This window comes from Capricornis sumatraensis, chromosome 6 (assembly GCF_032405125.1).
Source record: "Capricornis sumatraensis isolate serow.1 chromosome 6, serow.2, whole genome shotgun sequence".
NCBI lineage: Eukaryota > Metazoa > Chordata > Mammalia > Artiodactyla > Bovidae > Capricornis > Capricornis sumatraensis.
Window position 1 is genome coordinate 107,899,839 of NC_091074.1, and position 22,125 is coordinate 107,921,963.

The window sequence follows — 22,125 nt, forward strand, 5'->3', positions numbered from 1 at the left end:
GGGTCAACTCACCTTTCATTGTGGGTTTTCCTTTCTACTGTTGTTCAATACACACTGCTCTAATAATGTATTTTATTTACATTCTATTCCTTACCCCATTGTAAAATAAACCTCTCACTCAAGACTCTCTGCTTTGCATCTTTCTTGTTTGATATTCACATTACTTATGCTTTCCTAAACCAATATGCAGTCATAAACATTTGACAAATTCCCTAGTTTTGCTTCTGCGACTCTTCCCTTTATATGGCTTTCTAATAAACAATGCAGTGCAGACTCCGGCTTTTGAATCTGACCTGAGACTTTGCTAATTTATGAATCCAGACTGTGTGTTGTCATTAATCATGATCAACTGTCTTTCATCGGCCTGTTTTATGCTTTCTCTGTTCGCTTCTGTTATCTTTCACTGCATGAACGACTCTGTCTTCTACCACTTTTAAAAAATGTGGAAGATAAATACATTCTATTTATATTCTGTTGCTGCTGCTGCTGGCAGTCAGTAAAACTGACTTGAAAACTGAGCCTCCTTGAGTCCTACTTTATTTTGCAGAGTCTCTGTGTGTGCCTTTGTCAACAACCTCAATCCCATGAGCAGAGGTGTCTCCTGGGGAGGGAAGATGGGGTCTGACTTTGATCCCCACTCATGTCCCCAAGGTTCTGGGGGACTTGAGAAGCCCAGCCCCTGTGCCCTCATGGGATGGTATCAAGTGCTCCAAATTACAGCATGCCTGCTGGGGTCAGGGCCCGGCTCCTCCATCAGCCCTCTGCGCTCGCCCACGCTGCCTCTCCACCACCTTCGACTGCGAGTGTTCTGAGCTTTTGTGTTGGCAGCTAAACATTCTCAGAGTCCCACCTCCTCGGTTTCTGACAGATTTCTCCATGACTACTGATCGTTACTAGAACAGGAAGGGGAGGCAGAGTTCAGGGATGGGCCATGGCCCCAGCCACCCCACCCCGGCTTTCTCCCGGAGGCCTTGAGCCCCTCAGGGGTTCCTCGATGAGTCCGGCTGCCTGGTGATGACTCGGGGGACCCTGCAGCCATCAGCAGCCCACCGAGGCCCCGGGGGTCTCTTACCTCAAACTGGATCAGCACCGTCCCACTTTCAAGGCCCTTCTTTAGCTGCTCCATGGAACCCTCCAGTGTGTCCCCGCCCTCCGGACACACGGGGAAGATGGCCTCTGGGAAGAGCTGGTTCAGTTCATCTTCAGATTTGATTTCGGCAAACGAATGGACAGCTGCAGTGGACAAGAAAGGGTGCGTCAGGGTTGCCCAGCCACGCGCAGGGAATCAGTTTCCTCCCCCGCAAATTATACTTGTGACACCTGAATGCAGACAGTTTAAAACATCTTATTAAATGATTAAGCACATGGTAATCATTTTCACCAAAGATACTACTTCCCGTTGAATGATTCAATATGTGCTAATTATACAGAATGACATACTAATCTTTCTGGTTAGCCTTAAATGATGGTGTTTAGGACTCAAGAGGCTTTTGTCAGAGGTAAGAGGACGGGAACACATGTCATTGAAGAGAACACATTTTCTCCCTTTGCTTTCTCCGACCTGGTTCTTCTTCTACCCAGCTCTTCTTTCCTTCTCAGGTTCCCTTCAAACAGGCATCTTCCCAGGAAGCTGGTATGGGGTCTGGCGCTGCCCACACCCCTACCCCACAGAGCTAGGTCAGTTCATCTCTAACTCAAGGCTCTTGTTAGGTGGGAGGCTCTGGAGTAGACACCTCTCAGCTGCTTCTTCAGAATTCTCCCTTCACGTCAGACTCGATACAGGTGAAAACCAAAAGAGCACCTCCTCCTCCCCTCCATGCACACCACTTCCCTCACGTGCCTCTTTCTGTCCACCATCACGTCCAACTTTGGGATCATCTCTGAATGTTCCCTTTCGACCCAGAAAGAGAAGTCACTCCCTTACTCCAGAGCCTTCAGTGACTCTCTACTGTCTTCAAGGTAAAAGAGAAGAAACAACTTTTACATTTTGCCACACAGTTGAACTGAATCCTTACAGTGCTGACTAGTATTCCCACCTTATTTAGCTATTTATTCCCACTTTACAGGCTCACAGGCGAAAGAGTTGTCCAAGGTGACCCAGCCTGCCAGGGTGGGACCCGGGGATTCAGTCCACACGTCTGACTCTAAAGGGAACATTCGTTTCACTGATCACAGAAGCTCAGATGCTTCACTGATTTTCATGGGTTCTGTAACTCTGTTACTACTATTTTTTTATTTAAATGTTTATTTTAAAAACGAACTTATCATGACAGTTACAGAAAATCGGTGGCATGGCTCTTGCAACTCCACTAGTCTACAAACATCTCTGTTCCTCACCTCAAAAAGGTGCCGGCCGCTTGCCATGGGTCAGTGGGGGATGCCCACCCAAGGCCTGGCCAGAGCACTCCCCTTCCCCTCCCCCAAGGCCCCGCCCCTTATCAGCCAGCAGGTCACCTGGCACTTCACGTGATGGACAGGCTTGCTTCCACTTGCTGGGTTCCTTCCTTCTCTACCATCACGTGGCCTTACGAGACTCACAGCAAGTTACTTAACCTCTCTGTGACTGTTATCCTCGTTCGGGGATAAGAATACCAGCCTTATGAGATCATTGTAAGAATGGAAGGGGGTAATTATGCAAAGCAACTAACACCAGGCAGGCACTTCACTGGAGCTGCACAGATGTCGGCCACTGTCACTAGTGACACCTACTATGTGCCCAGGGTGGAGCTGGGCTTGGTGGAGATGGGTGGTGGGAGGAGCTGGGTTAGGGGGCTGGAGAGATTCGGGAGGACCTCACAGAAGAGGTGGGATGAGCGCTGGCACTGGGAGTTTTAGTGGGAACAAAGACGGCAGGTATGTGGGGGGCGTGGGCTGTGCCAATGACTGTGAGTCCAGACGGAGATGCAGGGCCAGGGCCCGAGTCACGTGCTTCATTTACCTTCAGTGTCTGAAAGCTGGGAAGGAGGATTCGAGGACTGGGCTTCCTGCTTTATAACAACAACAACACTAATAGTAGCCGTATTCAACAGAGGCTGCCCTTCCAACACCCACTAAGAACTGGGCAGCATCTTTGATGCTTTCCAGTATGAGCCTCATTTTATCTTCACAGGGATCCCGGGAGGTAGCGACTATGTCATCCTCATTTTACATTAGAGGAAACTGAAACACAGACTGGGTAAGAAATCTGCTCAAGGTCCCGGAAGCCAGGAGGAGGCAGAGTTAGAACAGCCTTGAGGCAGCCAGGCTCCGGCCCCATTCTGCTAAAGCCTCTCCAAGGAAACCAAATGCACGTGAATGAAATATAACCCGATCCTTTGAGAAAGGGTTGAAAATGCAAATGAAGGCAGAGGCAGGCAGCTAAGAGGGGTGTGTGGAGGGGGCTGAGATGGACCTGCGAGGAACAGGGGAGAGGAATGTCATGTCTTGTATTGAAAGTGGGGGCAGGGGGTGCTGCCTACCCGCAGAGGACTGGTCATGAGGGATGGGGCCCTGTGGGGCCAAATCTCCACATTTTTCAAGTGAGAAGTCAGCCAGCAGGTTGTTTCCCAACAGGGGAAAGGTCTTGATTTACCGATGCTGGCTATGAGCACAACATCTCGAAACCAAGGAACGGGCCGGAGAAGGCCCTCTTCGCTAAGGCTCCTCTCCCTCAGGGGCTGTTACCTTTCCTCCTGATCACCAGGGCCAGCTCCCGCGTGTGCGATTCCCGGCTGGCTTTGATGAACATCACCACTTGGTCATGGGTGTGTTCTGAGATGTCCCGGCCATTGATTAGCACGATTTGATCCCCTTCGTTCAGCTTAGGAATGCAGGTGTCTGCCTGCATGCAGGGGAAGAGTGAGTTTCTTTCGTTACCATAACATAATCCTCAAGGGGAGAACCTGATGCTTTCTGAGCCTGGACACTGGAGACTGCGACCAAGTTCTGCTTTTCTCCCCCTGGCATTACTGCCTTTATTTTTATTACAGCAACTGCTATGTTGACATGGTGGCTAGTGGTGGGATTTTAAAGAACTGCTGCTCAGAACCTACATTACGAATGAAAACATTTCAGAATACAGTGAAAAAAAGTACTGAGGCTATTTCTCTATGGCAGTCAAGCTTCACTTATTACTGTAATGTCAGAATGACTCTAATACCTCTATCTTCTGTTTTTCTAGGTGTTTTGGTAGAAAATGATTTGTCAGCTAAAAGCAAATATATAGCTGTCTTGTGATGGAGAAAGCCTTTGCAAGCATAACCCCCAAGGCACGAACTGTTATGGACAAGAAGCCATGTAACTGATCAATAGGCTTCTTAATTCATAGAGGCCATAAACAGTAAGAAAAAGTAAAGCACAAGCTTAAAGACTTCTTAAGAGTAAAACCCCCAAAAGGGTCCCTTTCTTAGGAGGTACAGGGACTCTTTGGTGCTCAATGCTTAAAAAAAAAATCATCTCCTAGATGCTTAGAGGCCCAGGCAGAGGGCTGAGGATGGGGTGGGGTGGGGGTGGGGTGGAGGAAGAGGCACAAGACCCACGAGCCCACTTAGAGCTTGTAGAACCGCAAACGCTACGCCCCAGTTGCCTTCTTGTGAGCAGGACTTCTGCACTTTAATGTGCCTCCCCATCACCTGGGGATCTGGTTAAAAATGCAGATTCTGGTCCAGATGGTCTGGGGTGGGGTACGAGAATCTGCATTTCTAGTAAGCTTCCCAAGGGATGCTGGTGCTGCAGCCTTGGGGGCCACACTAGGCAGCAAGGTCCTGGAAAATTCTTTCTTCCTATCTCTATGCATGCATTGACACACACTCTATGCTGCCGGTAAAAAAGAAACAGGACACAGAAATAGAAATCTGTTACATTTATGGGAAAACGGACTTGGGAAATTACAGAATACGTCTACTTACAGGTGACTCTGGGTTTATTCTTGACACCACGAGAGGCATCTTTTGATCCACTCCTCCCTGTAAACATATTCATTAAAAACCACTTGAGTTGTTCCCAGCACCAAAGACATGCAGATATCTCTGACACAAAGGGAGGGCTCAACTTTCACTTAAATATACTCTACTCCCAAGGGCTGGTACCTTTTAGGATAAGGTTCCAGAGGCTATGGGTCTAGCGGGTCAACCAGAAGGCCACTCAGAAGCCTCCCACTGCCATCCCCACCATCCATGGACTAAAGATGCACTTGGAAGAAGCAGGCTCCTTTCAAAAAATGCAAACATCCTCAGGAAAAAGACTCTAAAAGCCCAGCCCATAAGCACTGCTGGGAGAGGAGTTTACGGTGGAGGGGAGGAGCCGTGGAAAGGTCCCAGACTGTGAGGGCTTTTGACCTCTGAGAACTGGCTGTCAGCGGGGCTGCTGGGCTATCAGAAAGGAGTGTATGATGGCAGTTGCAGGGTGGGCAGCAAAGATCACCTGCCCTCACTCTGCTCTAAGGCTGATAAACCTTTTCTGTGAAGGGCCAGATATTACTTTTTGTGGCTTTATGGGACAGAGGGCACTCTAGCACCTCTGCCATCGAAATGCCAAAGGAGATATAACCCATTTGTAAATGAATGGGGTGTCTGTGTTCCAATAAAACTTTACTTGTAAGAACAGATGGGATTGGGCCCGTAGGTCATAGTGTGCAGAGCCGGCCTAGAGGGAAACAAGAGGAGGTTATGGCCCTGCACCTGAATCCCTATTCTCTCTTAGCAGTGCTGAGGGGTTCCCATCTCTCTGAGCCTGTGTTCAGTCAGTCGTGTCCAACTCTTTGCGACCCCATGGACTGATGCTCGCCAGGCTCCTCTATGCATGGGATTCTCCAGGCAGGAGTACTGGAGTGGGTTGCCGTTTCCTCCTCCAGGGGATGGATCCTCCTGACCCAGGAATCGAACCTGCATCTCTTGGGTCTCCTGCATTGGCAGGAGGATTCTTTACCACTAGCACCACCTGGGAAGCCCCTTAGTGTACATCTATAAAATGTTTCAAAATACCAATTTCACCACCTAATAAAAGGACTCAATATGGGGATATGAATGATCCTCTTTATATCCTCAATTAGGGGATATAAACAAGTATGTAGAGTAGGCACTTGGTATGAGGCAACTCCTATGGCCCCACTGAAAAGCTCCCAATTCTGAAGGCCAAGCCAATTCTCCTACACAGCCTTAGGTCTATGGCACATTTGTAATGGAAGTTTAAAAGTCATCTGAAGAGTGCTTCAGAGCATCACACGTCCTTATAAATTACATACAACGTACCTTTAGATTAAATCCAAATTTCCCATCTTCATCCGGCGTGATGCGGATCAAGACTAAGTAGCCGTCACCATCGTTCTGGGAAATGTCAGAAAATTGTCAATCACGTTACTTCTTTCTCCAGTGATTGGTGATAACCTATTTCCTTTGAGTCCTAACTACTTAACTGCCCGAGAGGCGGCCCCACACAGGAAGCCTGGCCGGCTTGGCCCTGCTTTGGCCACAGCACCTGAGCCGCCCCGCCCCCCACCTTGTCACAGTAGTACTGGCTGGAGTCCTCGGCGGAGCCCCCATCGGTCACCCTGTGGAAGTCCTCTAGGAACTGCTGATCGACGCCATCCCGGAAGCAGGAGCCTGGAGCATTTGAAGATGGAGACACAGAACTGGATGACTTCTGGGTCAGGCAGCTTTGTGCTGGGCTGTTCTCGGATATACTCCTTCATCGTGGGGGAGGAGGAGATATTTTAATAACTGGATTAATATTTTATCAGAGCACACAATACTGACTGTTGGAGCCTGGCATCTCACGGCTGTTACTGATCCTTAGAACCTTACAGGGGCTCTGAAGGTCAAGCCCAGGGCTCGTGCACACCCAGAGTCCACTGGCTGCCCACACCCCCAGCTGGCCTCAATAGCATCAGCTTTTAGTTTTGGGGAAAAGGGGAAAGAGGGCAGGGCAGTACCAAGAACTGCTGAAAACGCAGCAGCTTTAGAAGGGTAACAAGGGAGCTGTGCCCAGCTACTCTGGTGCTTAATTACTGAAGCTCACTCAGATGCATGTGGGTCTCCATCACAGCTGAAAGTTTTTTCTTCCATCTCATTCCCGCTCATAGCTCTGCTTCACAGGACAGTTTGCTACCCAGAGGAAATGGGACTGACTCTGCACATTCAGGACAATTTATATCAATACTAGTTTGCATTATTCACCTGTGACATCCACTTATCACCTCCGCTGAGATCATACATTTTATTTTTCTCTAATATAGGTACTTCTGTACCTTGGAGCTGCACAGTCCAATACGGCAGCCACCAGTCACAAGTGGCTATTTAAAGAAGTGAAGATTAGGAAATTCCTCAGCTGTACCAGTCACACTGCAAAAATGCCCAATAGCCACATGTGGCTAGAAGATCCTGCACTGGACAAGACCAGTCACAGAAGACTTCCACCACTGCAGAAAGTTCTACTGGATGACGCTGTCTTTGAGAAGTGTCAAAGAGCTCTAGGCTCATCTGTTCCATTCTCACTTCACAGATGAAGAAACCAGTCAAAAGGCACTGAGTGACTTGCCCCAGGTCACACAGCTTTCTCCTCACCCAGCAGGAGTCTGATGAACATGAGTCCCTGAGCACCTCTCCCCTCTCCCAGCCACAGGATCTGCTCCTAAGACCATCCTCTCCAACCTCTTAGGGTTGCAAGGATGAACACTGCGTAGCGCACACAACTTCTCTGCATCACGCACACCCACACTAGACTCCTTCCAGGGCCACAGGGTGAGCAAAAGATGCCTTCAAACGCCTACAGAATATGGGGCTGTCCTCATGTTGCACAGACTCCTGCACATTCTGACCTCACTCCAGGTTAGTGATGGGAAAGGTGAGCAGACAAAGACAGTGAGACAGACAGACAGACAGACAGACAACAGTCACTGCTGCCTCTTACTAAACCTTTATTTCAGGTTCTTTTCCAGGGTTTTTTTTTTTTTTTTTTTCATTAATGGAGTACCTCTCTGTTTCCCAGAAAGTTTAAATTAGCTTACTTTAAATATACAATCTATATTGTTTTACTCATACAAAGTGATTCACAATCCCAATTCATTTGGATAAAAAATTTCGGTGACAGAGTAGTGTAGAAACAGAGCTATTTGCAAGAGAAGAGCTTGAATTTAAGGTGCTCAAATTGCCGGTTAAGGGGTATTATGGATGTGAAAGCATTTCAGAGCGAGGAGATTTTGGACTTAAAGCTGTGTACCAGCGGGATGTTTTCAGGCTGAAAATAAATGACTTTAGGTAACAGGAAACTAAAAAAAAAAGTTCTCAAGTAGGGCAACTTTTCTGTTTTGATGTTTCTAAGAGCACCTCCTAGTGGCAGAAAGGGAGATTTGAAGTTGCCAAACAAGATGAAGCCCAAAGGATTCAGGAAACGCTATTTCCAGCTAGGCGTGGGACTGAACCTCTAACATGAAGCTGCCGACAGCATTCATACTTCAAGTATTTGGAAGAATCTGGAGATGAGCGTGATGGAAAGGGTGACGACATGTAAACAGAAGAGACGGCGACGCAGCAGAAGCGGGCAGGCTTCTCAGTAAAGTGTAATGTATCTTTGTATTCATTTTGTCTAACTTCTAAATTCCGAATTTTGAAATACGTCATATAGAATTTAGACGACATTTTATAAGGTTTTAAAGTATTTTTCTTTTTCAGTATCACACTTCATGGTCTACCCAAAACAACCCACAGTACTAAAAATAACATATTCAAAGTCATTATGTCCCCAATCCTATTTTCTAAGTAGGGGCGGAGAGGTTACTTTTAGATGGTAATTTATTAAACATGACAATATTTTTTTTGTTTGAGCCACCACGTACAGACATTCCCTGCAGGCTGCAGTAAGGTTCAGCTCAGCGTGGAAGATGGACAGACAGATGGCGAGGAGGACATCTAATGATGAGATGCAACGAGAAGGTGGCAGCTGGACGCAGCACAGGGACACCATGAGTGAGGATGCCAGGCTGAGCAGCCGTCCTCCCCTCTTGGGGCAGGATGTGAGGAGGGAGGGGCGAGGGGGGCTGCTGAGGCTTAGGGGCCAACTGTGAAAGGGGCCGAGAAAGGCAGGGGGAGAGACTGGCAGCAAGCAGTTTGTCCCAGAGGCAGGAGAAGAGGGGAGGGACTGGCCACCCCCAGCTCCTGGAGGAGAAAGGGGCAGAGACAGACAGACGGACTGACCGGCAGACAAACGGGTGCTCGCCCTCAGAAGCCGACGCTTCTGAGGCATAAACGCAGTAGGCATCGGAAACAAAAGCCAGGACAGAGTTCATTTCTCTGAAGAGAAGCAAGGTTAAAGAAAAAGTTAAAATGACAAGATTTACCACGTGATATTTTTTATACCACTCTTTCCTACACCCTAGAAAATTCCAAAGACCACCCCCCACCGTCCCCAAACCTGTCAGCCAAGCCAAGCTGTGCTCCCACCAAGGGTTTCACAGTTGTCACTGGAGGCGCCTGACAGGATGGGAGCTGCTCCGGACGGCATTTCTCTCTCAAGCCTGTGAGCTTCTCCAGGCTGGGAGAGACCCTAGCCCTCTGTCTGTTCCTCCCCAAGGGCACCTAACACATAGCCAGCTAATCTACATGGATCCTGATGTGAGGCGCACTGAGTAACAGGAAGTGTCTCCGTAGTTTGCGTGTTTATGATGTGGAGACGTTGTTCAGGTGATACTTTTCTTTCTGCAATACACGTCAAGGGCCCAAGATCAAAACTTCATGCAAGAAGCAACGCAGGTGGTGGAGGGAACACGGGTCAGAAACGCTGCTTTCTGAGCTCTGTCTCATCACTAATGGAGTCACAGGTCATGCACCGTCCCCAGGCTGCCCCCTTGGATGCTGTGATACCTCAATAACAAGAAAGCACTGGGTATATTTTGGTCAGTTTGTGCTTGAATTTTTTGAGAATTTCTCACCCATATATACCCTGCAGCAGCACCTGCCACAGAGAACTGCTGATAGAGGACAGTTAACCAGAACCTGTCGCAATAAACCTGTCTGAGTCCTTGGTGTGCAGATCAGATGCTGTGTGCTCATGTGATGTGGCGACCTGCCATGGAAGTGGCAGAGGAGACACCCATTATGAAAACTTGGGCGTTGGTCTGGGCATTACCCAAGGGCTGCATCCCATTTCATGTGACCATGTGTCTGTCTGTCCATCTATCCACACAGTCATTGCATATCTAAGTGCCAGACATCATGCCAGGTTTGGGGGAAGGAGAGGTGAACAGGGCACTACTTCTGCTCTCCGAGAGCTCACTGTCTATTTTAAGGTACAGAAATAGATCAAATATTATCATCACGCTCTAAGGGAGATGCTCAGATGTCTGGGGTACAGTGGGAGGCCACGAGAGACTCCACAGAAGAGGGGGCAGAGATAAACTAGTAGCGGTTTAAACAGGTAGTCAGGAGGGAAGAAGAAAGTATTTTAGATAAAACTCTAATTAAAAAAAAAAAAAACCTGCAGCATTTGCAGAGGCATGAAACTTTGAAAAAGCACAGAAAAGACACCTAAGTAGGGGAGTGACATTCTCAGGATTGAATTTCAGGAAGATAAGCCTGTTACCCTTGTTGAAACTCCAATACTTTGGCCATCTGATGCGAAGAGCTGACTCATTTGAAAAGACCCTGATGCTGGGAAAGATTGAGGGCAGGAGGAGAAGGGGATGACAGAGGATGAGATGGTTGGATGGCATCACCAACTCAATGGATGTGAGTTTGGGTAAACTCCAGAAGTTGGTGACAGACAGGGAGGCCTGGCGCGCTGCAGTCCATGGGGTCACAAAGAGTTGGACACGACTGAGCAACTGAACTGAGCCCTTGTTAAGGATGCTCTGGAAGGAGGAGGAGAGACCAAAGACAGGAGGATACTCAGAACACTGCTGCAAGCCCCCCTTTGAGAGATGATGGCAGTTATACACGGGCAAGGCGATGGGGAGGCTGGTGGAGGGGTCCAGGTCAAGAGATGTTTGTGGGAAAGAAACAAGGGGTGAGGAACTGGACGACGCAGGTGCGAGAGAAGCTGTCGAGGATGCTTCAAGTCCCAACAGGTGCCAAGAGGGTGGTTCTTGAACATGGCCTCATTCACCAAGACACAGGAGCAGCCTCAGGCTGGACAGAAGATGATGAGTTGAGGCCGGGCCAGGCTGCGTTTAAAGTAGTCATCAGACGTCCACATGCAAGCAGCCTGAGGCCAAGAGAAGGGCAGGCAAGGTGCAGGGAAAATGAACACAAAACTCCTGTGAAACCCTGTCGCTGGCTGGTCTCCTGTGGGGAGACACAGTTCGGAAACCAGGCTGTCCAGGACAGCAGGCTGCCCCACGGCAGGAGAGCTGCTCATCACTGGCTGGGTGATCAGGTGACAGGGCAGAGGGAATTCCTACCCCTGGTGATGCAGCTGAAGAAGGGGATACCTAGAGTACCTTCCAATGCATAGAGGCTATTTTAAAACATTTTAAAAAACAGTGGTGAAATACACATGAAATTTACCATCTGAACCATTTTCTAGTGTACAGCTCAGTAGCATGAAGTGTATTTACATGGCTGTACATACAGAAGTTTGGAAATAAAAGCCGACAGCTGCCCCATGTCCCCGGAACAAGGCAGGCTCTGGAGAAGGAAATGAGCAAACAGCCAAGACATCATGGGGGCCGAAAAGTTCTTCAAACACAACCCTCATCTGCCCTCAAAGTTGTTTTCCTCTGGCTTTCTGCTCTGCAAAGTCGTTTTCTCCTCTGGGGCACTCCCTCTCCTTTTTTAAAAAAATTTCTTCCCTGGGTGGCAGGTTGTTTTTGTTTTTGGAAACTTCCTTCTCTGCAGATTTTGGCCTTGGCTCTGAAGCAAGGCATGGAACACAGAATGGCTGAGGGGTAACCAGAGGACTGCCTGCTCGGGCACAAAGCAAACTGCCAAGGACTCGTAACTATAATCATAAACTTTGCCGCGCTGCTATAAATACGCGACAAACCACAGTGACTCATCCGCGAGGACAATGTTCAGAGAGTTGAGAGCCAAAGTTGAATCACTCTTTTCTTCCTTTCTCTCCTTCTTCCTCTTGTTTACATGGGTACAGAACACTGCATGTCCTCCTTCTTTCTAAAAGGAACTCTCCTTGCTGTCTGTATTCATCTGATATCTCTGACAGGATATTTCTCCTTGCCTCTTAACACGGCAATTTGCTATATAAAACATGTCCAATGCTTCTTAAACACTTTGCAAATACTGCAGCCAACCCTGGGAGTCCGTGGATTCAGCTAATTGGGGATCAAATTAAATCCAGAGTTATGAAGGATCAGGGCTTCCCTGGTGGCTCAGGGAATCCTGAGAGGATTTGCTTGCAATGCAGGAAACCTAGATTTGATCCCTAGGTTGGGAATATCCCCTGGAAGGGGGAGTGGCTACTGACTCCAGTATTGTTGCCTGGAGAATTCCATGGACAGAGGAGCCTGGCGGGCTACAGTCCATGGGGTCACAAAGAGTAGAACGTGACTGAGCGACTAACACGTGAAGGACCAACCGCACTTCACCATTTTACAAGAGATTTGGGTGTCCATGGATTTCATACCTTTGAGGGTCCTAGAATCAATCCCCCTTAGGTACTTTGGGATGACTGTACTCACTGAAAACACCACTGCAGCTTTTTCACCAAGTACAGACCAACCTTCCCTTCTTGCTTTGGGCAACGGAGGACCAATGGATGCCTGCTGCCTCTGAAAAGCTCAGCAGAAGGTGGCTTCCTGCCAGTGGGACGGGGTCCCCTACCTATGTGAGGTGCGAGGGGCTGAACTTGTTTCAACTGTTCATCCCACTTGCAAAGTATAGCTGCTACCTGGACTCTGTGAGCTGTCTACTGTGGCTCACCTGGCAAAGCCACGGCAAGGTAGGCTGCCTCTGAATCACCATTACTTGCTACTTTTAATGGTTTGCTGCAAAATAAAGAGTGTCCCAGGATGATATACTTTCCTAGGTCTCACGAAGGAGTTTCAGGAAGAACTGATGGGCAAGGCCCAGGGATGAGTAGGGCCAGGAATGACTTAAACCAAACAGGGCTTGAGGAAGTCAATTTTCAATGGAGTTTTAATAAACTTAAATTCAAACAGCCACGTGTGTGTGGCTGTCCTGGCCTGTGAAGGTCTGGATGCTCTGTAATTCCATGGTGGGGTCACAGACTGCACTTAGGAAGATCTGAGGTAGGATCTGTAATCAGGCTTCTCAGAAACCACCGTTTTCCTAAACTCTCTTCTCCTTTCATCAAACGGACCAAGCCCCACAGTGTGCTGATGAAGGCTGATAATGTGCTACTTGCCCAGGTGGCCTGAGGTCCCTGAAAGCAAAGACTTGTCTACTTCACCTTCATGGTCCCTCAAGGAGCAGCCAAGGGTATATAAAGTGCACTGCAGGACTCAGCAACGAGTGGAGCCCTTTAAGACGTCCACGTACCCACAATGAGCAGAGGACATCCACGTACCCGTGGACAGAATCCATCTCTCGTCCACCTGCCACCCTGGAAATGTGCAGTATCTGTGTTGTCCCGTTTGGTAGCCTCTATCTGCATGTGGTCCAGAGCACCCGAGATGACGCTTGTGTGACTGAGGAACTGAACTTACATTTTATTTTACATTCAATAATTTCAATCTGAATAACCACATGTGACTAGAGGCTACTGTACTGGACAGTACAATTCCATGATGGGACTGCAAACCACAACAGGGGTCTGACACAGAGGAAGGTGTGACTGGGCATCTCAGAGCCTTCAGTCAGCTCCTAACCCTCCTCCTCCCTTCACCAAAGCGACATAGCCCCTGACAGGCTCATTCTGGCTCAAGTCATGCTTGTCTGGGCTCCTGCCTTGTAGGACATGCACAACCACTGTGCGCCACAGAGGAACTCACACCCTTCCACTGTAGGCTCAACGGCGCTGTAAGCTGGAGCAAGAGATAGCGATCATTTCAACAGAAGCATCATCCAAGCTCAGGTCACAAGGAAATAATGACCAGAGGATTATTCAGCCAGAGGTGTTAAGAACACAGATAAACTGGAAACCATGTTTGCTGCGGTCAGGGACAGCAGAGAGAGAGCAATCTCACACTTAAGTGTGAAGTGAGATCCCTGATTCACCTGTGATGCTGAGAGAATGGTCAGGATGCATTTAAGGCTTTAATCCTAGGAGCTAGAGTGGTAAAAATTTACAGATTAACCGACGTGCGTTCTCGTTAATCCTCTGCAGTCAGGGGGAGGAATCGTATGTTTCTACATTTGGGGCACAGCATGGGACTAAACAGAATGGATACCCAATGACCCTGGTTGACTTCCTAAAAAAAAAAAGATCCATTCCCATCACACTTTGTCACTTATGATCTGTGTTTTGCTCCCTTTAAAAAACGATTTGAGATAGCTTACTCTAAAATGTGCAGACATGGTAGAACAGTGAACTCATTAAGACCAGAGAAAAAATAAGACTCATTAATAAGACAGAGAAGAAAGAGTAAGGACTATTTCAGAAATCTGGGCTCTGCGAAGCTAATGCAACGGAGTCTGACATGCAGCTCTGAGCTTCTTGCTAGTCAAGCGAACAGGTAACAAGTAAATCAGATATTATCTTACTGAATAATAAAAGGACTCAAGGCAGTATTTTAGGAGAGACATATTTTTTCCTGATCTTGAAATGTGAAGGGAGTTTGTCACACACAAAAAAAAAGGACTATGGGAACATAAAAGAATTTGATGCAAATTGTCCTTAACAAAAATTTAACAAAGAAAATCTGAGATGCTGAGATGTTCTCTGCGTGTTTTTTTTCTTTATACTAAATATTCATTAAAAACCAAAGCGAACAAATGCCCTGAGGACAGACTGTGGATCTGAGAAGGTTTTCTGTGGGCAGAGAGAAATGAGCACACTTACAGGGGTGGGGAATCTTGCAGCGGACAAATACTGACAATCTAGAGACACACTGCTCTAGTCAACACGCCCTCAACCTCTGGTGTATGGAATGGTTTAAACTGAGTTTTGCTCATCAACTGGAAAGAACACCATTCAGGAGAGCTAATGGGTATGTGGACGGTAGGTTGCTGTCACTGACAAAAAGCAGGGCGAGCTAATGACCCCAGGCACACAGCTCGTGGGGGAAGGGAGAGCGGACTGATATTCTCAGCCTGGCAGAGAGCACCCCAGGCAGCTGGCTGCCGGTTCTAGCCTCTGCCTCCTCTTAAATGGCCAGCGGGCCTGTGCAAATTCCTCAACAGCCCCAACAAGGAGACACAGGAAAGAGAGGAGCGCAAGTTTCTTACTCTCGGTGCGGGCTTCGGTTCTGAGAGACCTCGGAATCACTGTCTTTAGGGGACAGGGAGCCCTTGTAGGTATAGAACACATCTTCCGTCTCAGTGATGTACGTCATCTCGTTGGCAAGGTTGTCCGCAGAAGAGTGCCGTGGCTTTCGGATCTCGTGCCGGAGCCGAGGACTTCGCCTGGTGGGGAAAAGTGCAGGGCGAAGTGCTGAAGGCAGATTCTACTGAAGGATTCTATCAGACATCAGTGATCTAACCTCTGTGCCCTGACCGTCCCAAGGGGGGCTTTGCTGATGCTGCTGGAATTTCAGAGCCAGTTAACCGCCTTACTACACCAGAATCCACCAGGGGCTGCGTGGTCCCAGAGACTCTGGGCCCAGTGGTACAGCCCCTCAACTTTATAAACCAGCAGATGAGACTGGTTTGTGCCCTTTGGGAAGCTGCTGAGTGTTGGTTTAGAGGGAGTTATTCTTCCAAGAGCACTTAAGATCTCAATGCATAAGGAGGCCAAACTGGCTGCTCATCAGACAAATTTTTCTGATTCATTTGTGCAATATAAATAGAAGGTTCAGAAGCTAAAGTAAGGTGGTTTTTTTTTTTTTTTTGCAAAATTTGAACCTTCTTTCAACTATATTCCCTAATGTCAATTTCACTTGATCCAAGAAGAAATGTTTGCTTTTCAAAATAGATCTATGTGGTATTGAAAGTGAAAGTGCTAGTTGCTCAGTCGTGTCCACCTCTTTGCAACCCCATGGACTGTATTAGCACCGCCCTGTCCTTCCAATAGCAGCAGTAGCTGTGTGCCACGAGACAAGTCACTACCTCTCTGAGCCTCAGCTGTACCCATCTGGCTCCTGACAATGAACCAAATGAGGCAATGTTCTCAGGAGGCCTTGACACCTGGGGCAGCACCTAGGCACTAGCAGCTCCTGCGGTCGACAACTCGAGGCTGCTGAACTTTCTTAAATTTCATTGTCCTTGCTTTTTCATCTTCCCCTTCCTTTTTAACCATTTCTCCTTGGGCCTGTCAGGGCCTCCACTTTTGCAATCCCTCTGGGCCTGAACGATCAATACACTGTGCCCAAAGCTGAGCAGCAAGGCTCGTGACTCCTCCGGAGAGGACCTATAAATAGCAGTTAAGAGCCAAAACCCGCTGTTCTCCTGAATGTTGTCCTGGCCTCTGCTGCTAAGAGACTTGCAGACAAATTAAGCTGCTACTTTATAGCACACATGGACCACTACAGGATGAGTGCCTACATTTCAGAAACCAAGAATCAATCTACTCGGTCATGTTATAACTTTCCAACACTAAACACCATCACCATTCCTGCCCAGAGCATCTGGCCCCAGCAGAGAGTCCTTTCCTAGCAGTCCTGCACAGCCACTCCCTTTCAGCCTGCCTGGCAGAATATTTCTTAGTCTTGGTAGATCACTCCTTAAGAATTTATAGGTGCACTCTGTCTATCAGGAAATGAACAGAAAGCCATAATCCTATTTTAGGGTGGAGTTGAGCCAAGGTTTCCAGCTTGGTTCCCCCTTCCCCCCATAATGTCTGGCTGTTTTGGAGGCATTTAAAAAATGGCCTGATGTCTCTGAGGAACATTATACTAACAATAATAATAATAAAATAATAAAAATAACTGACAATAAACAACAATTCTACCTGATCCTTTTTGTATAGCTTACAAAGCACTTGTACATTGTTAGTTCATTCAACCCCTTTACAGATGGAAAGACTGAGACCAGAGAGTTAAACAAATCTGTTAATGAACAGAAGAGCCAAAATCTGAGTCCAGGTGTTCCAGCTACAAGCCCAGTGCCCTTACCCACTTCACCAAACTGCCAATTCCTTCCTTTTAAGCCAAGTCCATCAACTTAGAAGTTGGCAGGCTACTTTCCAATGAGCATTTGCTACTGTTGCTGAGGGGCACTTCAGTAGGCTGTGGTGCTCAAATTTATTTAGACCAAATAACTTTTTAAAAAAGAACATCCCAGAGACTTCCCGAGTGGTCTGGTGGTGGGGTGCAGGTTTGATTCCTGGCTGGAGAACTAAGATCCCACATGCCTTATGGCCAAAAAAACCCAAAACACAAAACAGTAGCAATGTTGTAACAAGTTTGAAAGACTTAAAAAAAAAAAAAAAAATATATATATATATATATATATATATATATATAAAAGAACATCCAAACATCATACACTAAAAAAAATGTCTAGCTATACTTGTGCATCTCATAAAAATAGTTACTTCTGCAATAGTCAAATATGCAAATATAAACTCTCATCATAGACCATCTATAGTTAGGTTTTTATTTTTACTTAGTTTTTAAAAGAAATAAAGTGTTTCCTGGCAGATAGTACCAAAAAAAGGAAGACATACCAGTTGGGAGTAATAGGAGGAGACCGGGACGGTAGACTCTTGGTTTCTAAATGTTCCACTGATAAAGATCTCCTCATGGCTGGGTTCCACACCATCCCTCCAATCACCTTTTTGCAACACTGGTTATTTACAGACCTGAAAAACCAGATGCAGGTTCACTTTCTACACTGACATGTTCCACGAGATAGAAGTGATAGCATAAATGAAACAAACAGTCTGCACACCCTCCCTCCCTGACGCAGGGCCAGTTAACACTTTGGTGACCCCAGCCGAGGTTCCCGGGAGTGGAGGCACCTGGGTCAGAGATTCCTTTCTGGGCTGGCTTTCTCTGACGTTCTTTTCTTTTCTTTGGGTGAAAAAATATTTTCTTGTCCTTACTACTGCAAGCAACAAAACTGTTTTCAGAATATAACCACGCCTTACCAGATGAGAAGGAATTTCAGGATTAACGTTGAAACACCGTTCAAGGAACTTCAAGGAATTCTCACTTTTACTCACAGCGGCATGAGTACAAACATTAACCATCCTTCCCGGTGTTCTCTGTCATTCTAGCTGGCAGAAGCTGTCACCGTAAATCACTCAGAACTCTTTAAGAGCAGACCAGAGAAGATACGCTTAGACAGCAGAGTTTTGGGCTGTGTTCTTTGAACGTGCCACCCTAAAGGTTACTTTCGGATTTCATTTATACTTAGGTAATTTAAATCTCAGCTCTCTAGACCCCTCAGAGTATGGATTATTTGAGAGGATGGAGTTGGAAACTAGTTTCCGGAAAACTCAGTCTGGCACTTCTAAATTTTAAACGATATTTTAATACCTTAAAATATTTGACACATTTCCTTGCAGACTAAAGCTAGCAAGCCAACAAAAATCATGACAAAAAACCTCAAAAGACCATAGGTGACATGAAGCACACCCTCTAGAATATCAATGTACTGATTTTCAATGAGAAATATGGCTGTCACCCTGATCAAAATCTCACAGCAGCATCACCAGGAGAATCTACATCAGAAACCCAATTATCGTTGATTGAGAGCACAGCATCAAACAGTGGGAGCAAGCCAGATGATTCAAAGGTTGAATCCAGCAGTTCCCCAAAGTATGTGTCACAGGTTATTAATAGGTACTCTTTGGAAAAAGAAGTGTTCCATTGTCCTGTAAGCCTGGAAAACACCAAACAAGTTTCTTTCATGTGGAAGGTTTCAGGGGCCCAATATGCAAATGTGTAATTGTATCTCTAGGGCTTGGGCAAATCATGTAAGCTAAGCCTCAGTTTCTCTATCTGTGAAACAGAGATAATAAGGAATGCGATTTGCCAGTATGCTGAAGCTGGGATTGGTGGTCAAGAACTGTCTACCTATGGCCACCGAGTCACCCTCCATATCCCAAGTGACCCACAGCTGCAGATTAACGGGTGGTGCGGGGGACAAGTTCTCTGATTCTTCCACCCAGAATGGCCTGTGACTGCTTTGACCAAGATTAACTGTGCCAGATCTAGGCCTAGCTTTTAAGATGACCAGCTGCTTCTGTCTTAGACTCTTGCAGTCCTGAGCCTCCACGTAAGAAGGCCAACTACCCTGGGAGAGGCCCTGAGAACACACAGAGAGGATGGGGGTCCAGATGAGTACAGCCTTCTGATCGTTCTGTCAAGGCACCAGGTGTGGAAAGATGGTCCTGGACCCTCAGCCTAGCCCAGCCCAGCCACCAGCCTCATCTCACCAAGAAACCCCAATCCACACACTGCATGCAGTGGCAGAACCATCCAGCACGCCCTTCCTGAAAACATGACCCACAAGGTCTTGAGATATAATAGAATGATTACTGCTCTAAGCTACCAAAATAGGGGTGGTTTTACCTGTTGCAATGGATAACCAAAAAAAAGTTTTTAAATCCTCCATGTTGGCCACTCTTTATAGAAAAAGAAATTGAAAAAGCAAATTAAATTAAAACTGATGTAGATCAGATTTGAAGCCAGGTTTCTTAGTAACAGAGTCCAAGCTTTCAGTTGCTCTCAATGCCACTTCTCAGCTCGCCGAGAGGATTAAGTCCAACCAAAGTAAATGCTACATTCCAGCAAATTATGTTTATAGAAATAGAAGACAGAAGTAGTTACTGCAGGTATAAAAATACTGAATGGTTTTATAAGCCAAAACCTTGAAAAATATATTTGTTCTTGGTTCATCAGAAACAGAGAGACAGCATTTAGCACCATAAATACTATCGATGATATCAAAAGACATTTACCACTCATTCAATCTAGAATGCTATCGATTACCAATATAGTAGGAAAGTCACTGAAATGGTCAAATAGTCTGATACAGTCCCACATATCTGATAATGGCTCAGAAAGGGGCACCATTTTTAGTAACAGCCACATCAAAAAAAAAAAAAAAACCCACAAAAATAAATTTTCCAACCAAACAATTTAAATAATTTGACAGGCAATTTTTGCTACATCTTTTATTTAGAGGGCAGGATAAAAACATACAAAAATATACACTTTATGGTTAGTTTAGACGATATACTATAAACTAAAAAATTTCAATTTATAGATTTATTTTACTGTATTAATCATTAGATATTTTGAATATCATTCCTAGGACTAACAGCATACATGGAATTGCCATATTTAAAAAAGAGTTAAGCAAAATCTGTGCGAGGAGCAAAGTAAGCACTCAGTAATTGTCAACTGCAATTACTGTTGTTACTACCATGTGACTGTCGTATGTCGCGTATGTCAGTCACCTGACTCTGGAAAGCTTTCCTTGTGCTCATTCACTCATTCATTATTACAGAGCATCGTATGGAGTTAACGTTCAGTGGGAGAGGCTGTCTTAATGCCACCACGATGACCATGAGTCACTGCCGAGGGCTTTCATGGTGGAGTCGTTGCAACTGTGAGCGCTTGGGAGCTCTGAGTAATACAGAGTTGAGGAGGCAGAAGCAAGCAACCGGAATAGAAGTACCTGAATGTGTGTGGAAGGAGACATCGCTGCCTGTCCCTGAGGAGACTTTCATCTGAGGTTCTAATATCCACCAGCAGCTCTGGCCCCAGGACATGGGGCCTCCGGGGAAAGACATCTCTTTCCCGGGGGATGTCTGCTCCCCGGGGGTTACTAGGTCGGGCTTACATTTCAGGCTAGTGTGGAGACTGCCTCCAGAGAATACTCACTTTTTGGGGTTCCTAGAGCCCAGACTCCAGTATTGAGACAGAACATTCTTTTCCTGAGGTAGCAGCTTCTTTGCCTGAAAGAATGTGTGGTGCTCGACACAGGACTTCCACAAGTTTTTGCAAGATCGGTAATTTAACATGTTGAAGGCCACTATATGCTCCCTGGATTCCGTCTGGGAGAAAAAGCACAGTAGAGATTTCAACTGCATAGCTGGAGAAGTAGGGTCTCGAACACTTTATGCCCACATGAGTGGTAATCCGGGAAGAAACGACAGACAGTGGAAAACTGGCTTCAAAATTCCTTAGGCTACAAAACAGGATTCTAAGAATATTCAACAGTGGGAGTTGTTAACCATCTTTATGAACGTGGTAAAAAAAAAAAAAAAGCCCATCGTCAAACTCTCTCTCATCCTCTGTGGTCTTTCATGAATGCTTTCATTTCACATCTGTCTACCTTTCTAGGTTCGATATATTTGGAGCAATCAAATAAGGGTTGTCTGATACAATCTTTTTTAAAATTTAGCTCTGGGAAAAATCTCTCCCCTGAATCTTTAACCTGTCAAATGACAGGCCTCTTATAACGCTTTGGATCTCTCTATTTGCTTTCCACAAAGCGAGTTAAATCTAGTGCTCACTCAAAATCATCATTTTGATCATTTGCTCAATTTCCCTCCTACTTGAATTCAGGCTTTCTGTTCTCATGGTAAATTACCATCCTGTGCATTTTTCTGGTACCCTGCATCTTGGATGTGGGGCTCAGCAGACTCAGATTCTAGTCCTTATTTGTGCTGAGCTTTAGTGTTCTCATTCCTAAGAGTTCACTGTGGTGTGGAGCCCCTGTAAGCACACATTGTCTTTGGGAAATTGGGAAGTGGCATAGTGACGCTAAGTGAGAAATATGCAGCCTAACAAACAAGACAGAGTGTGGCGTCATGGTAAGAGCTGGCAGCTCAGATTCATAAAGACTGGCTCAAATTCCAGCTCTTCCACCTTGCTAGCTGTGGATTCCCTCCCCTCTAAGTCGCTCTTCTCTAAGTGGAAAAGCAAGCTGAGTTATGTGGAGGGCTGTGGATTCCTCCTACGAGACATACGCCCAAGGCCACCATGCATTTTAAACACATCGAGGGCAGAAACTGACCTTGCTGACTTTCACTGCTATCTCTGCTGTGGGCTTGGCCAGGGGCTTTGACCAATGGCACTTCTACCTAAATCAGATGGTTCCCTGATAAATGGGTATTGCTGTGTTCCAGCAAACAAGGTAACTCCGACTAGGGGAGGTTAAGTAACCCGCTCAACTGGGCAAGTGG

The 22,125-nt window shown here is 46.5% G+C and overlaps 1 protein-coding gene across 2 annotated transcripts in view; it reads right to left on the reverse strand.

Moving 5' to 3' along the window:
- Positions 1-22,125, reverse strand: part of PTPN3 (protein tyrosine phosphatase non-receptor type 3) — a 117,515-nt gene that overhangs the window by 26,781 nt on the left and 68,609 nt on the right. Inside the window, exons 12-19 of one of the 2 annotated variants that reach the window (XM_068973679.1) lie at positions 20,819-20,991; positions 17,650-17,784; positions 15,273-15,449; positions 6,526-6,661; positions 6,228-6,302; positions 4,887-4,943; positions 3,664-3,820; positions 1,073-1,233 (exon numbers count right to left, since the gene is read on the reverse strand). In XM_068973679.1, coding sequence (XP_068829780.1) covers positions 1,073-1,233; positions 3,664-3,820; positions 4,887-4,943; positions 6,228-6,302; positions 6,526-6,661; positions 15,273-15,449; positions 17,650-17,784; positions 20,819-20,991 — 1,071 coding nt within the window. Of the gene's footprint in view, positions 1-1,072; positions 1,234-3,663; positions 3,821-4,886; positions 4,944-6,227; positions 6,303-6,474; positions 6,662-15,272; positions 15,450-17,649; positions 17,785-20,818; positions 20,992-22,125 lie in introns of both variants that reach the window. The other variant, XM_068973678.1, reaches the window with a different exon arrangement.